Raw genomic sequence first — 17,016 nt, forward strand, 5'->3', positions numbered from 1 at the left:
TCTCTATGTTTTGACCTGAATCCTCAGTGTAGCAACAAACTAAAACAAAAGTTACTTCTTCTTATTATTTATATTTAGCAGTACTTTGCGCATGTAAAAAGTACCAACATAAAAATACATCAACAAAACATAGAAATATAAGTTATTGTCACTTATTAAATGTACATTCTTATGCTGGGAGTAATATGGTGGACAATGTAAGGTAAAAAATAAGTTTGTACAAACTCGATGCGACATCAGCCACCAAAAAGTGCTTTTGTTACAAAGTACTTTCCATGTAAACATAGATTTTGTTATTTGTGTTTTAGGTGGTATTTATTTAAATGGGGGCAATTCACATTATTTTTTAATATACATTATAGTAAAAAAATGGTTTTTGATTTTAATGCCATTACACAGCACAGCATGTACTGTCTCGTGTACATAAATAGTTCTCATTTATCATACCACAGATTTTTAGTAGGTATATTAATTATTATTAAAATGAACCAAACTTATAGAACAACCATTATCTACAATAATCACTCAAAGTTTTTTTTTAAACAAAAAATAAATTTAAACAAATAACATTTATATTTCAGATGTTTCCTTGTCTGCCAAACTTCTCCACAAAGATCTGATTAGAATCGCAGAAAACATCAAACAGACCAAAGTAAGAACAAATAAAACAAACGGACTTATTATAATTTGCGATGGATTGTCAGCCTTGCTTCTTGATAGAACAATCTCTGTAAACAATATTTTTGCTCAAATCAAAACTAAACTAAGATACTTCACTATTTCGAGCACCCTGGGTGTTGGGGTAATGTGACAACTCAGTCAGGTCTAAATCCCAGGTCCTCAAGGACCTCACCCATATAGAATAGAAAATATATTATTTAAACTGTATCTTGTTTTTGTACAAGCTGAACGAAATATTATGGCTGTAAGTTTGTTGTCTGCACAAGGACACATGCGCCAACAATGAACTTTAACTAATAATCAAGTAGTGGGTCAATGACAATCGTTATAACACGGGTGTTCTGTTTAATACACCTCGTGCCTGCTTACAAGTTACCACGTATGTAACTTATTTATCCTTGCATGGCGGGACAACGACAGTCGTTATAACACAGGTGTTCTGTTTAATACACCTCGTGCCTGCTTACAAGTTACCACGTATGTAACTTATTTATCCTTGCATGGCGGGGCAACGACAGTCGTTATAACACGGGTGTTCTGTTTAATACACCTCGTGCCCGCTTACAAGTTACCACGTATGTAACTTATTTATCCTTGCATGGCGGGGCAACGACAGTCGATATAACACGGGTGTTCTGTTTTATACACCTTGTGCCCGCTTACAAGTTACCACGTATGTAACTTATTTATCCACGCATGGCGGAGCAACGACAGTCGTTATAACACGGGTGTTCTGTTTAATACACCTCGTGCCCGCTTACAAGTTACCACGTATGTAACTTGTTTATCCTTGCATGGCGGGGCAACGACAGTCGATATAACACGGGTGTTCTGTTTCATACACCTCGTGCCCGCTTACAAGTTACCACGTATGTAACTTTTGAGTTATTTTACCTCGACAACTCTTTGCATCTTGTTGAAGTTTGTAACCAGGTTGACACGAACATGACGACTTGCCGTCAGCATAGTTGACACACATGTGTTCACAACCTCCGTTGTTCTATGGTGGGATTTTTATTGAAATAATAATCATCTAGGAACTTTTAAACTTAGTTGGCTCATAACGATTAGATAAAACTTTTGTTGTTTGCGTTATCTTAACTTTTAAAAACAGGGGGGCGTCATATATTTTAATACCTCAGTTCTAAGCATAGAACAGATTTTACCCTGCTGTTAGGTGTCTATACAAACAAGCAGAGCTAAAGTATATTGCATTCACCACATTAATCAATGAGGTTCCCTATGTTTGACAACTATGAGTGTAACTACACTTGAGCTAAACTATATTCCCACCAATCCCACACAACCCACCCACCTTACTACATATCGTGGATTGGTCCTCCTCCATTAGAAATATTGGACCCGCTGTAATCCTTTGTATGTGTTCGTATTTATTAGGGGTGTGACGTTTTCTTCTTCCGTTGGTACAAACCTGAGTGTAATAAATACATGAGACGAGGGGTGTTGAAAAAAAATAAAGTGGGATTTAGTCTCAATATAAAAATAAGGGAGGGTGGGGCTTTTAGTTTACAAAATAAAGGATTTTTTGTTTTAAGGGTGCGTTGCGATGACTGCAACTCCCCTGAATGCACTACTGCATAATGCTAATGTAAAGGTGTACGGACTGTGTATGATTAGAATCGCAACATGCCTAAATCCTTTGGTTTATGGTTTACTAATTCTGTAAATTACAGTTAGATGAAACTATGCAATGTTTATATTAATAAGTCGTTACTGTTCCATGGCGTAGTGGTTTGGTACCAGCATCGTAACCAAAGGGTAGCGGGTTCAATGCTTGATACTGGTGGGCGTATGTGTCATTGGTGAAAATATTTAACAGACATTAATGCAACCCAGTGATCACTAATGGATTGGATCACCCTAGGTGTTGGTGGTTTGGGTAACTCTGGCCCAAATCCCATGTTGAATAAATAGAGTTCTATAATAGACCCAAGTCACCAAATCCTACACCCCTAAACCATTTTTAATATTTAAATATTTTCCATGTAGAAATGAATGTGCCATTCACCCTAATGAAAACGATCTGAACACGACGTTGGCCACCAAAATTTCACCAGAAGTGCCCAAATAGAAATCCTACAAAACACAATCACTCACTGGAGGAGCCGAGGAGCAATCTGGTTGGAGCGTGTTGCACAACGTGGCTTCACACACGACGTATATCGCTTGTATCGCGTTTGCTTTGTTCCAACGGAAGGATGAGAAATGGAATTGAAATTTGGAGATATCGTTTGAGGCGTCGAGTGAGGCTCCAATTGAGTTATTGGTTGGACAGCTAGGGGGGAAGGTTTGTTTTATATTTAACAAGCAGTAGAGGTGGAGCAGCCAGGAAAAATTAAGGGGTGTTTTAATCTAAAAAATAGGGTGGGGGTTTCAGTTTACAAGCAAAACATTTTTCAATGGAGACTGAGGATTCCCGAAACCTCCGGACTGTTCCACTGTTTGCACTTCTAGGTCAACCTTTAAATAGTTGGTTGGGGTAAGATGGACAACAGCCATCTTACCACATACTACCATTTAAACTACAACGATCATGGTATTTATACCAAATAAATTTCGAGCTTAAGTGGTTTATTTTAATATTACATTACATTAAACTAAGCATATCGACAATGGTTTTGGCAAACCAGCCTCAAACACATTATGTTTTAAAGCAACTGCACGTAAACCCCAACAAAGTGTATGCAGTATGTAAATATAAGACAGGTGTTATCCCTAGTTAAACATGGTCTGGTGCCGCGAAAACGTAACAAACAGAAATTCTCGAATTGGATACGCATTAAATTTCATTGGATTTTTTCTTATATTTTATTCTCACCCATTAGAAATAAGCAGAGACTTTAAAGCTGGGTTCACAGGTGCCATGTTTGAAGCCCAGCATTTTGTTGCCTGTGGTTTAAACAAACATTTCAATGTAAATGTACAAGGGGTCTATGGGTGAAGCGTTTTCCTAGACCAAACGATACGGGTTCGAGGCTCAATGCTGCTACCATTGTTGGCGTGTGTGTCGTTTAGCAACACACTTAAATTGGTCCAACTTACGGTTGTCCAAATTATGAACCATGCATTAGAAAAAATTCCACACAAAGTGGCATGCGTTGTAACTCATAAGCGGTCACGAAGTATATGAAACAGAACACCCGTGTTTTAATGACTATCATTGCCCGTCATGCGAGGATAAATAAGTTACATAGGTGGTAACTTGTAAGCTGGTACGAGGTGTATGAAACAGAACACCTCTGTTATAAGAACTGTCAATGCCATGCTATGTGAGGATAAATAAGTTGCATTCATGATTAATTCAATCATTTTCTTAATACATTCTTCCACTCACAGAAATCAGTGTGTTGCCCACAATCTTCTGCATGTTAAGCCCAACATAAAGGATATTGGGAACAGTAATGGTCGCACCATTGTTGTAGGTTGTGTTGTAGTTTTGATCCTTGTAAAACTTGATTGCAACATCAAACATGCCTTGTTGTTGGTGTGTGTGGACCCTTACAGGACTGTGGGAATAAATATAAAGGAGATGTCTGTTATTTGGGGAACTTCAGTCTGGGAAATCGCTCTAAAACGGTGGTTCCTTTGACTTATGGGTTGTCCTAATTGTCAGCCATATAGAAAAACAATCACACACAAAGTTTCAAAAGTAGGAACTTGGCACGAGGTGTATGAAACAGAACACCCGTGTTATAACGACTGTGGTTGCCCGTCATGCGAGGATAAATAAGTTGTATTTAGTTAATACAAAAAGTTAGTAAATAAACTTACGGAGCGTTTGGAATTAATTCGTTTGAACTGACGGTGTAGTCCTTGTTGTAGCTACAACTGAATGAAACGCGGAAATCGTCGATATAATGAACCTTGGATCCAGATAACTTGTAGTCAGGTGCTGATCGTATTGTGTACGTGTACGTGATGTGGGTCTGGTTGCTCTGGGTAAAACAATGTTGTTACATTAATACATTGTATATAGTAGGGTTGGGGAAGATGGGATACCTTAAGCATATAATATCCAAATATCCTGATCATATTTTTAACAATTAACAACGGTGTATGGGGGTTGTGAGGATACGGTTTAATAATTCTTTGAATGTTCTTTGTTTACTACTAAATAGGACAAGAAAATGGAATGGAATTGTGTCCCATCGTACTATATGTTACATTAGTGGCGACTGGTGCGGACTATATAGCCCCATTCCAAGAACCGCTGGCGTACTGCACTGTAGGACTTCAATCCCATAAAATGTAATGAGAAATACTAGATAGGTATATATACGTCGATATGTGGCATTGGGTTTGCGCATGATATTGGTTGGCCACGAGCTCGTGTCCATAAGTTGCCATGCATGTGCCGTGGTATAGTGGTTAGCGCGGCTGCCTGTAACCCAGAGGTAATGGGTTCAAGGCTCGACGCTGCTACCATTGTAGGCGTATGTGTCCTTGGGCAAGACACTTAACGGCAATTGCTCCAATCCAGTGGTTACTAATGGGTTGTCTAAATTATCAGAAATACATAAAAAAAAGAAAAAATCCAAAAAAAAATAATTACCTACAAAGTAACATACGTGGTAACTCGTAAGCTGGCACGAGGTGTTAAACCCGTGTGATAACGACTGTTGTTTTCCGGCCACGCGAGGATAAAGTAAGTTACGTTTATTCATTTATTCATTCATGTATCAACATTCCTGCTAATATCTTCTACAAAGCTTGGCGATTCCACCATTAAGTTGCATACCAGCCACATGGGTGGCCACGACGCGTATGAAGCCACTACACATGTTGTCATATAATTGACAATCCGTTATAACAGGAAAAAGATAATTAAATGGTGAGAATATTCCTTGTTATAATTAATATGCGGACAACACGAGCATGAAACCACTGTGTATGGTGTATTAGGCCGCCATACTTTCCACCAAATAAGTCCCGATGTTAAGCCTCACCTCCACTTCTGCCCCACAAACGTCTAGTTCTCCCGCTAGCGTGTACACCAAGTCATCCCTCGTATTCTGCATGTATAGATCAGGAAGACACTTCCTATCAACCCTGCGACGTTGTATTGCCGCACTTTCGTTGGCGATCACAAGTTCTTGAACCAACTCAAGTCCAAGCCCAACCAGTGTGCACCGGGCAACTCTGGGGAGGATTGTTATATATAGTGGGTTGGGGGAAGACGGGCAGCATTTATATATAAATATCCTGGTCGGTTTTAAACAATAAACAAGGTCTATGGGAGTCGTGAGAATACAGTTTTATAATTCTCATAGAATGTGTTTTATTTACAACCAAATGTGAGGAGTAAATACAATGAAAATATGTCCCATCTTCCCCCACCCTACTATATCAGTTTTAAATAAGTTCAACTCACCGAGCGACCACCTTTCTCGCATCACAAGTCACCCGGAGGTTGAACAGATCCAGTATCGCATCTGTGTTTGTTGGGTCAACCAAGCTGGTGTTGCAAGTACTCACTGTGGATCGAATATAGTGGGGTAAGATGGATTAATTGTATAGGGGAAGATGGGACACTTTTGTATTATATTTCTCGTCCCACTTGGTAGTAAACAAAGAATATTCAAAGGATTATAAAATCGTAACCTCATAGACCGTTGTTAATTGTTTAAAACACGATCAAAATATTTGGTAAACGTGTCCCATCGTACTTCAACTTAGCGATCTAACAACAATTACCTCTTTCCAGGTTTGCCGTATCTACCGCAGCCAGCCCAATCGGTTCCGCGAATTCCGAGGTGGACTTTGTGAGCGCCCCAAGTCTTGTGGACCAACATCTTCCACAAGATAACCCGGATGGTAGTTCGTATTCCTCCAACACACCAGTGTTCTGTGATAACTCTGTACAACTGCATTTCCTGGGTTGAATCAATGTTACTCGTGAGCGATCAAGTAGTTAGCCAAGCAAATTTTCTGCCGCGTGAATTTTAGGTTGGGAAAGATGGGACACATTTTCATTTTGTTATCTCGTATCCTCGTCCTATTTAGTAGTACACAAAGAACATTCAAAGAATTATAAAACCACGACTCCCATAGACCGTTAACAATTGTTTAAAACACAATCAGGATATTTGGCCATTTTGTGTAAAAGGTGTCCCATCTTCCCGCACAGCACAATATGACTTGATGTATACCAAAAGCTATTATTTGAATAAAATACAAAAGTAATGGACAAAAAGTAACGTTAAAATGGCGGTCGTTATACCACCAATGGGGATTAATAGGCACGGACGATTAAAGTGACAAAAACACACAAATATTTACATTATTATTCCCATCAACCCACCTACAGATAACATCTTGTTGAATAAAATCAATCACGCTCGTTACATCTTCGACCGTTGTGTCGTCTGGAACTGTGACTCCAATATCGTCAGTAAAAGTTGCGAAATCAGTAATATATTGATTTACTTGAACCGTGGGACAATTCGCGTCGTCATCCGGGGTCTCTGTCTCGTTTGATGCAAATCTGTCGCCTGAAAACGAAAGGAAAAGTTTTAAACTGCAAAGATCACGAACCTGTTTCCTAAAAGTGTAAAGGTTTTCAATCCGTATTGTTAAACTACTGCAGTGGCCGATCAACTTGCTCAAAAATAACTTAATGGTAGGCAAACAAGGGTTCGAGGCTCGATGCTGCCACCATTGTGGACGTTATGTGTCCATGGACAAGACGAATTGGTTGTTCAAATTGTCTACCGTACAGAAAAGATAATCACCCATAAAGTTACACACGTAGTAACTTGTAAGCAGACACGAGGTGTATGAAACAGAACACCCGTGTTATAACGACTGTCGTTGCCCCTCCATGCGAGGATAAATAAGTTCCACCGCCACACACTCACCCGTATAGTTTCCTCCCGTTGCTGTATTGGAGAAAGCTATGATGCAGTCCTTCACCGCATCAAAGATTGGAGAAGTTCTCCCAATAAGTGAATTAACTTGTTCCAACCAACAAGCAGCTGTATCGGTATTTGTGGTTGTTCTGTGATAAATCGTATAAATCATCAATTTACTTGTGCATAAACAGGCGTACCAACCAGAAGATCTATGTTATAATGACTACACGCGAGGATAAACAAGTTACATTCATCCAATCATCTTATAAAACAGTTGGGATCAGATATTTGGACATATAAGATTCTACATACGACATGACATATGACATAAAGTTGGCAGATTATCCAATTAGTTATGTTATAACTTGCACTAACACATTATAAGTTTACGAGGCGGCATGCCTGGGTAGTGAGCCATGCCATGCTCCCTGGAGAGCCGTATGATATTACTTCGTACAACAAACTATAACATAACAAATTTTGTTAATATCGTAGGATTGGGTAAGATGGGACACCTTTTCATTCAATTTTCTTGTCCCATTTAGTAGTAAACAAAAAACATTCAAGGAATTATAAAACCGTATCCTCACGACTCCCAACAGACCGTTGTTAATTGTTTAAAATACGATCAAGATGTTTGGATATTATGTTCTAAAGGTGTCCCATCTTCCCCACCCTACTATATATTTTATTACAGTAACAAAGATCAGATGATCAGATCAACTAAAACAGTGAAGAGAATGGAACTAGCAGCAAAAGGACAATCGTTTAAAACAAGGTGAATACTTACGAACAAACCGCTTCAGTGTCTGTGAACCACGTGGTATGCAGCACTATATAATCGACGGGACCTTGCCACATTAACCCACGGAATCCCTTGTTTTGCATACAAGTACCTATGGACGCTCGTAAACTTGCGATGTCTCGTTTCCTACGCCCGACACCTTCACCAGCGTGGCAACCTGGAAATAATGATGTGGGGAAGGAGGCCGTAGCACAGTGTGTTAGTCTTATGGGCTGTCTAATTGTATGTAAAAATAATCACCCACAAAGTTACATACGTAGTTACTTATAATCGGGAATGAAGTGTATGAAATAGAACATCCGTGTTATAACGACTGTTGTTGCCTGCTAGGATAAATCAATGGCGCTCTTACCAGCTTAGTTTATACTCATCACGTTACGATTCGATTCGCGCTGCGCAATACATTGTTATATTTCCGCTGTGACGTCATTTAGTTGTTCTTTAGGTCCAATAAGCTTTGTTTTGTCACTATACGTTTGTGACGTGTGAAACTAATCTACCACAAAATTATAAAACTTTTTGAATACGACGGCGATAATGGCGGTTAAACCAAAACACAGTATAGGGCGGGGTAAAACGAGACATGTTTCATTTCTCTTTTCTTGTCCCAATTAGTAGTAAACTAAAAACATTTGCAGAATTATGTAAACGTATCCTTAAAAGAGCCCGTTGTTAATTGTTCAAAACACGATCCTGAACATTTGGTTAGAGTGCTAACCTTGTCCCAACTTACCCCAACCTTTAATATAACAAATTTGTATTCTTATAAAAACATAACCTCATGCTCTTTTCTTCGATTACAGTAGCAAAGATCAAGTAACAAAAGGACAACGAATAGCGCGCAGTGTCTTAGCTAACTTCTAACAATCTTAGTAGGTTAGGGGAAGATGGAACATCTTTAGCACATAATGTCTAAATATCCTGATCGTATTTTAAACGGAAATTAACGAAGGTCTATGGGAGTCGTAAGGATGTGGTTTTATAATTCTTTGAATGTTCTTTGTTTACTAAAAAATAGGACGGGAAAATGGAATAAAAAGGTGTCCCATCTTACTAATATATACCGACTGTCGTTACATCACGCTTGTTAATTTCCCAATCAAAAGAAAATAAAGTCGTTAAAACATTATTTAACTAAAGAAATATAGTTGTCTCACCTTCGACGTCAAGTATCTTACCAGCAACAAGAAGTATCCAGACCATGGATAAAACATACATGTTATCTAACTTGCAAATAACACTAATATGTTCGTAGGTATCTAGCTTCGTATTTATTCTTAACGATGAATCACCAGGCAGGCATCCGCTTGCATCGGCAACTATTGTTACGACACATACCTCCGACAACGAGTGATAACAAAACAAAATATTTTTTCAGAGTTAACGCCCGTGCACGATTCAATTTGATTTACTTTTACTCAAGAAGTTTTTACTCCTGGCGTGCTTTCAATAGTTTTCAATTTGCTGCTAAATCCTTTTCTGGGCTGTTTAAATTATTCTGATCTCTGTTACTGTATTTGAGGAAATAAATATAATTTATGTGATTTTCTTGGTGTAGAAAAATAAATTAGCTTACCACACTTAGTGAAATAGTATCAGAATAAATGCTTTCACATGTGCACGAAAACGTTGTAATACAATACGAGTTTATTACGTTGTTCAGCTAAGATTTGTGGAACTAAAAACCCCTGGTGGATTATATATAAATATATGTTTTCCTGTATCCCGGACACGCGATGCCCATTCATGAACATTTTGTTTACACTTTTACAAACATGAGTCAGCGCTTAGACGTTTAATTGTCTGTACCGTAGCCTTTTACATAAAAGAATGTGACAAAATAATCAACTGATTTTTTTTTTTTATCTACTTCGGTATTTTTATATAAGATTTTAGTCCCCGAATAATTTCGACTTTGTGTCATCCATTTTATATTTTAACACCTGGTGGAAATTCCCGCGATTTCAGTTCATTCTTTGTAAACTGATGTTTGTTGATGTACGAATGCTGGGTGTTTGTGGTTGGGATATTGCATTCTTCAGATGTTTTCCAGCTTGCAAGTCCAATGTACTAACTATATATCTTGTACAGAGAATGTGCATTAGCAAGTTACGGACAATTATTGTTTAAAAACAATAATTTTAATTTGTCTTTTCAATTCTCTAATAGTCAAGATTGAATAACTGTTAAAACGAAAAGAGGAAACTTTAACGCTGTGTCGTAAAATACAAAAAAATATGGAACAACATAGTAACATCATATTATTATATGTAGGAATCCTAGGTTTAGGGAATTCTGTAGTTTAGATAAATGGCGGCAACTTGTTGTCTCACGAACGGTAGTGACGAACCATTACCCAAGATTCGTCGTGTTCCTGTGCAAAATAAAGTCACCGTAGTGTTGGGGACACAATGGGGGGATGAGGGGAAAGGAAAAGTTGTTGATCTTCTTGCTACAGAAGCTGATATTGTATGCAGAGTTCAGGTAATTTGCTGTTGTAAATACATTCTTATGCTCTCATGTTATGTATGTGTTGCATGCTATTTTGACACATATTGGCTGTAGTGGCATTTAATATTCATGCACTCATGTATTTTGTTAGCTATACAGAGTGCAGGTTTGGTTTGTTCCTTGTTTATTTTAAAATATGTGTATTGGATGTATTCTTTCCTGCGTTGTTGTTTGAAATAGTGTTTGAATAATAATAAATAAATGTTGCTTTTAATATTCCATGAAAGCTAATTTAGAAGCAATAAAACAACTTCTTTGTAAAACAATCTGAAAGTAAAACATCGTACTAGGTTAGTGATATCAATTGACATCCCAAATAAATTGCTTTGTTTCGCGTTGTTTGATTATTTTTGAAACTAGTAAAGAAACCTTAAAGATTGTACACTCGTACTCTTATTAATAAACCACCAGTTACCTAATTTACCGAATAAATATATTTTCTTCCATCCAGGGTGGCAACAATGCAGGCCACACCGTTGTAGTTAACGACCAGATGTACGACTTCCATCTTTTACCGAGTGGAATCATCAACAAGGAATGCAAAGCTGTGATCGGAAACGGGGTAGTGCTTAATATACCCGAGCTGTTTATAGAGGCAAAGAAAAATGAGGATAAAGGTAGAAAGATTTGAAACTAGGAAGCTAATGCACAAGATATTTTGTCACTTCTGCTCTAAATATTTGCTTAGTGGCTCATTTGGTATAAACAAAACATAGTGAGTTTTCGATGTTTTATTCCCTGATGAAGTTTTAGATGGCGGACAAAATGTTAGAAATACACTAAGTTTCTTCATACCAGATGAGCAGTTAAAAGATTGAAGCATATGATCTCACCCCATGTTCTAAAAGTTGGAATAAGATGTCGCTCCATGCACTCGCAACATTATGCCTTTACATATTTGTGATAATCGTTAAACAGGTCTAACATGGTGGAGGGAGAACCTGATCGTTTCCGATCGAGCCCATATTGTCTTTGGATTCCATCAGAAGATTGATGGATTGTTGGAAGCCATGAAGGGGCATGGAAAGTAAGTTTGACTGAAAATATTAAAGGGAATCCGCCCCAATTAGACTGTGGGATAAATATCAATTGTTTGTAAGTTAGACCTAGTCCGATACCCCATTTTAAAAAAGTGGTAAAGGTTTGGCTTTACTAAATAACTTACAGCAGGGATTGTCTTTTCTATAGAATATCAACAATTATAACTTATATATAATAAATATATATATAGTATAGTAGACATTGGTGGCCAGTTGCAATTTATTGCGATCCTTGAAACTCCTACCTGGCCTCCATCTACAGACTTGGCACCACAAAGAAAGGAATTGGACCAACGTACTCAAGTAAAGCAGGAAGAATGGGGTTGCGAGTGTCCGATCTTATGGGAAGCCAGGAGGGGTTTGAGAAAAAGTAAAATATTGTTTAAATATTATGTGTAACTTGCTTCCTCGTGTGGCTGGAAAACGATAGTCGTTATAACACTTTAGCTTTTGTTGAGCAAATATATTTTGTAATAAATGCGAACACGGAAATGTGAAACACAGGATAAGAAAGAATGGAAAAAAGCTGCTACGTTGCAGGTTGTTTCCTGTGAGCAACATTACATTAATTAGATGAGTGAAATGCACTGTTTGCATACCAATGCAGTGTTTTAATTTATGGTTGCTTTGATACTGGGAAGTGGGAATATTTACATTATTTTCTCTTTCTGTTTGAAAAGTTGATGCAATTTGTTTGACTTAGTTTTGTCTGTTACGTAGTTCATAGTATCACTTCCTGCTTCCTATAGCTTGCTAACAGTTGGTGAAAAAGACCTGGATATGACATCAAAACACACAGGTTTACAAAATTATTTTGCCCCAAAGCTTAACTATACATATAACGTAACTACCTGGTACCTACTAATAATAGTTGATATGATGCCCCAGGTTCCGAGCGTTGGCCGAATTATATCAACAACAATTTCCGGATCTTGAAATAAATATCGACGAGGAATTGGAAAATTATAAAACGTACAAAGTTGAACTGCAGCCAATGGTAGGGTTGTTGGATGGAGAAGGTTTTTATAGAGTCTGTAATGCATGGTATGTGTGTTTTTAACTTGAAACAATACTATGTGTTGTAACCATGGAATAAATCATGTGTATAGAAAGTTTTCTTTAGCATTGAAAAGGTTATTTAGGTTCTTATGTGGTATAACTATTGATTATAATTAATGTATTGTCCGCTTATTTATTTAATTTACAATAACACAACAATACTATGTGATTGTTGTAACTTTTAGCTGAATACAAAGTATGGTCCCAGTCATCCATTACAATAAAAACAAGTTTTTAAAAGTGTTTTAGTCTTTTTCATTAAAATATGTATTCTATTAATAGGACACACATAAATACTTTTGTCTCTGATAATCAAAATATAAACGAATACCTCGTAGCCATCCCAATACATACGTTACTTATATACCAGGTAAAGGACGTCGTTCATTACATGAATGAACAAATACATTCAAACGATAACAAAACCATCTTAATTGAGGGGGCAAACGCAACTATGCTTGATATCGACTTTGGTAGGTAACTAATCGTTCAAACTACTTTGTAATCACCAAGAGAAGTAGTTTGATGTATTTATATAATGTTTAATATTTGTATGTTTGATTTAAATCATTACTTTATATTTTTCTGCATGTTTATATCATTAGATGCACCACCAACTAATTCTATAGTAGCAAGGTTCCATGGTCGTACCCCTGGCATGGGATTCAGGGTTCAGGGTTTACTGGCTTGCTACCTCAACCAAGTAACAAAAGGAGATGAAATAATCACAAAACTAAATGCTCTACTTTTATTATTTGTATCCATCTTAGATCTGTATACTTGCCCCTATGTTTAATTATACCTAAAAATATGATGTTTTTTACCATTTAGTTAGAAATGACATATTTATAATTCTGCCCCATGATGATAATTCTCATGTTTCCACCATCCAGGTACCTATCCTTATGTAACGTCATCAAACTGCACGGTGGGGGGCGTTTGCACAGGACTCGGCATCCCCCCATGCAGCGTGGGTGATGTCGTTGGTATTGTAAAGGCTTACACGTCAAGAGTGGGGGCTGGACCTTTCCCAACAGAGCAACTAAACGTGAGTATCTTGCTTTGATGAGTAGTTACTTTTATTGTACATAATCCCGTTCTGTTACCGTTAGTATTATTTTAGTTTTGTTGGCTTTGAATCCATTACGTCACAATTGTGACTGTTGTTATTCTGTAGTTATACTAATTACTAATATAACCTTAATAGTCAGTTACCCTGCTTTGAATAGCTCATGTATTAACATTACCACAGCGCCCCATGTTAAGTGTTGCATCGTGTATTGTGATTCACAATTGTGATTCATATAGCTCTTTATGGTGAACATGTTTGTTTTACGAACCAGAAGAGTGATTTATTTACAAAATATGTTCTTATGTATGGCAGCAACAACAACAGTTTGTGAAGTTACTTAACATTAGGTGGGATTTGACAAGTTTAGCTAAGTTCTCTTTTTAACATTTGATTAACATGATATCGGGGACATCACCTGTTAATCTAAATCTACGTGACCTTAAGTTTTATTAAGATTTAATTCATTATAGTTTTAGGGAATTGGTTTTACTTTTCATGTGGATGGCATTCAATTTAGTTCATTATGTTCTCAAGCAATATATTGAAATTAGATCCCCCTCCTGTTTATGTCATTAATGTTAATCTACTGACAATCACTTCACAATAACTGTCATCAACATACTGTTAACATGTGTGTTCATGTATCATAATAACCATTATGACATCACAGGAGATTGGTGATACATTACAAAAGGTAGGCCATGAGTTTGGTGTGACAACTGGGAGACCACGCAGGTGTGGTTGGTTGGATCTGGTTATTGTTAAGTATTCGCATGTGCTGAATAACCTTACAAGGTTGGTGGGAAATTTATTGATGTAATTATGCGCCAAGTTTGGGCGGGAGAAGATGGGATTCCAATTTATTTTCTCGTCCCATTTGGTAGTAAACAAAAAACATTCAAAGAATTATAAAGCCGTATCTTCACAACTCCCATGGACTGTTGTTAATTGTTTAAAACACGATCCGGATATTTGGATAATATGTATTAAAGGTGTCCCATCTTCCCCCATCCTACTATATATTATGTGCTTTGGATCGTAACCGACGGATACCAGGTTCAATGCTCGATACTGGTGGGCATATGTGTGTTTGGTAAAGGCACTTAACAAGCATTATTTCAACTTAATGATCACAACTATGTGTTGGGGTGACTGTGTCTTTAATCTTATCGATTCCCATGCAAGGTAGAACAGAACCTGCTTATCTAAGTTATCATGTTGTACTAGTTTATATATAAACTATATAAACTACGTACATGTTCACATCCCAGCGTTGCTATCACGAAGCTCGATATTCTTGACGGATTCGATGAAATAAAGATTGGGGTCGCTTACAAACATAACGGGAAACCTCTTCCGTTGTTTCCGGGTATGTTCGGTTGTAATAAATGTAATTGATGTATCCTTGCGTAAGGACAGTCGTTATAACACGGGTGTTCTGTTTCATACACCTCGTGCCCTCATACGAGTTACCACGTATGTAACTTATTTATCCTCGCATGGCGGGGCAATGACAGTCGTTATACCACCATTTCATCAATTTAAAAACATACAGTTTTTACCTAAAAAATTGAAAATTTAAACCTGGTTCATAAAACCAACCCCCACTTTCTGCAGCGTCACTCGAGGTTCTCAGCGAGGTGGAGGTTGATTACATCACAATGCCTGGTTGGGGAACCCCCACTTCAGAGTGTCGGAAATATGAAGACCTCCCGAAGAACGCAAAGAAATATCTTTCCACGATACAAGAGATACTAAACGTTCCAGGTGGGTTGTGTTTATGTGGGGATGGCGAATGGTGGTTATATTGGTCCAATGGTTTGTTTCAAGTCACCAAACACTTTGGTTACTTGCCTCAATCTCAGGACCCATAGCATGTCGTGATGCCGGACCTCATCCATATAGAATGATAAAATAGAAAGTTACTTGCCCGAAACAAACTATCTCCTACAGAGTTGCGTTCTTGTGTAAGAATCTTAACAGCAGTTTCTCCAACCCAATGGTCACTAATGGGTTTCTAAACTGTCAGCCATACAGAAATTCAATCACCCACAAAGTTACATACGTGGTAACTTGTAAGCGGGCATGAGGTGTATGAAACAGAACACCTGTGTTATAACGACTGTCGTTGCCCCGTCGTGCGAGGATGAATAGGTGGAATTGATTTACTTTGGTACAAACACAAAATTCACATGTTGTTTTTTGAATGTTCAAAATTTTTTTGTTTTGCAAAACCAACTTTTTATTTCTATGTTAACTAATATGAGATTTTTATTGTTAGTGAAATGGGTTGGGGTCGGACAATCGAGGTCGGCGATCATCAAGCTCTAGTGCGCCATCTAGCAAGTTTTAGACAAGTTTTTACGTCGTTTTTAGATTTCAACATAATACACAGAAAACCATGGGTACACAATATTGTCAATTTATATTTTGCTTTTTTTTGTAAACTTTTAACTCAATTATCAATCCATGATTTTAAAAGTTGTGTCAAATTTTTGAAATTCTTCCTCCGTTTTCCAGCTACACAATTATGTAAAACTTACTCTACAATATTTTGCTGCTTGTTTAGTTGGTCGCTTTAAACAATTACTCATATAAATTTTAATTATGACGTGTGAATAACGTTTCTTAATTCTGTAACACCATTGTTACGTCATTGAAATAAATTTTCCTATGGAAACTGCGGAACATGTTATGAAACGCACATTATTCTGTAACATACACCGCTATGACGTCATAATCGTGGTATCGAAACCAGAACTGAAATGACGTCACAGTTATTTTATCAACGCGCGTTCGTGTGTCGTTACAAAGGGTCAAGGGGTCAACAAAACAAAACGACCTTCTGTTGTTCTAGGCCAGTTTTTCTTTAACTTTTGAAGCAAAGTGCAATTTTTTGGAATTTGTGTTGGGCTATTTTTTCTTGAATAAGAAACGGCAACGTTTGTATTATGAACACATTGTATCTTGCGTCCT

The 17,016-nt window shown here is 37.4% G+C and overlaps 2 protein-coding genes across 2 annotated transcripts; one reads left to right on the top strand and one right to left on the bottom strand.

Moving 5' to 3' along the window:
- Positions 1–51: 51 nt before the first annotated feature.
- On the bottom strand, positions 52–9,998 carry LOC149727519 (uncharacterized). Its single transcript, XM_089887598.1, has 14 exons — positions 9,516–9,998; positions 8,344–8,515; positions 7,560–7,699; positions 7,004–7,193; positions 6,397–6,575; positions 6,074–6,176; positions 5,649–5,841; positions 4,474–4,637; positions 4,037–4,208; positions 3,521–3,591; positions 2,800–2,977; positions 1,997–2,113; positions 1,576–1,681; positions 52–728 (listed from the first exon to the last, which is right to left on the bottom strand). Exons 1-14 carry the CDS (start codon positions 9,574–9,576, stop codon positions 571–573), a joined length of 2,004 nt encoding a protein of 667 aa, XP_089743724.1. The 5' UTR covers positions 9,577–9,998; the 3' UTR covers positions 52–570.
- A 608-nt stretch (positions 9,999–10,606) lies between these two features.
- Positions 10,607–16,720, top strand: LOC149727520 (adenylosuccinate synthetase isozyme 1 B-like). Its single transcript, XM_089887623.1, has 11 exons — positions 10,607–10,842; positions 11,321–11,486; positions 11,788–11,896; positions 12,172–12,279; positions 12,798–12,906; positions 13,339–13,441; positions 13,862–14,016; positions 14,711–14,835; positions 15,312–15,409; positions 15,658–15,807; positions 16,322–16,720. Exons 1-11 carry the CDS (start codon positions 10,669–10,671, stop codon positions 16,369–16,371), a joined length of 1,347 nt encoding a protein of 448 aa, XP_089743749.1. The 5' UTR covers positions 10,607–10,668; the 3' UTR covers positions 16,372–16,720.
- The last annotated feature ends 296 nt before the right edge of the window (positions 16,721–17,016 follow it).

This window comes from Ciona robusta, chromosome 11 (assembly GCF_009617815.1).
Source record: "Ciona robusta chromosome 11, ASM961781v2".
NCBI classification, from domain to species: Eukaryota; Metazoa; Chordata; class Ascidiacea; order Phlebobranchia; family Cionidae; genus Ciona; species Ciona robusta.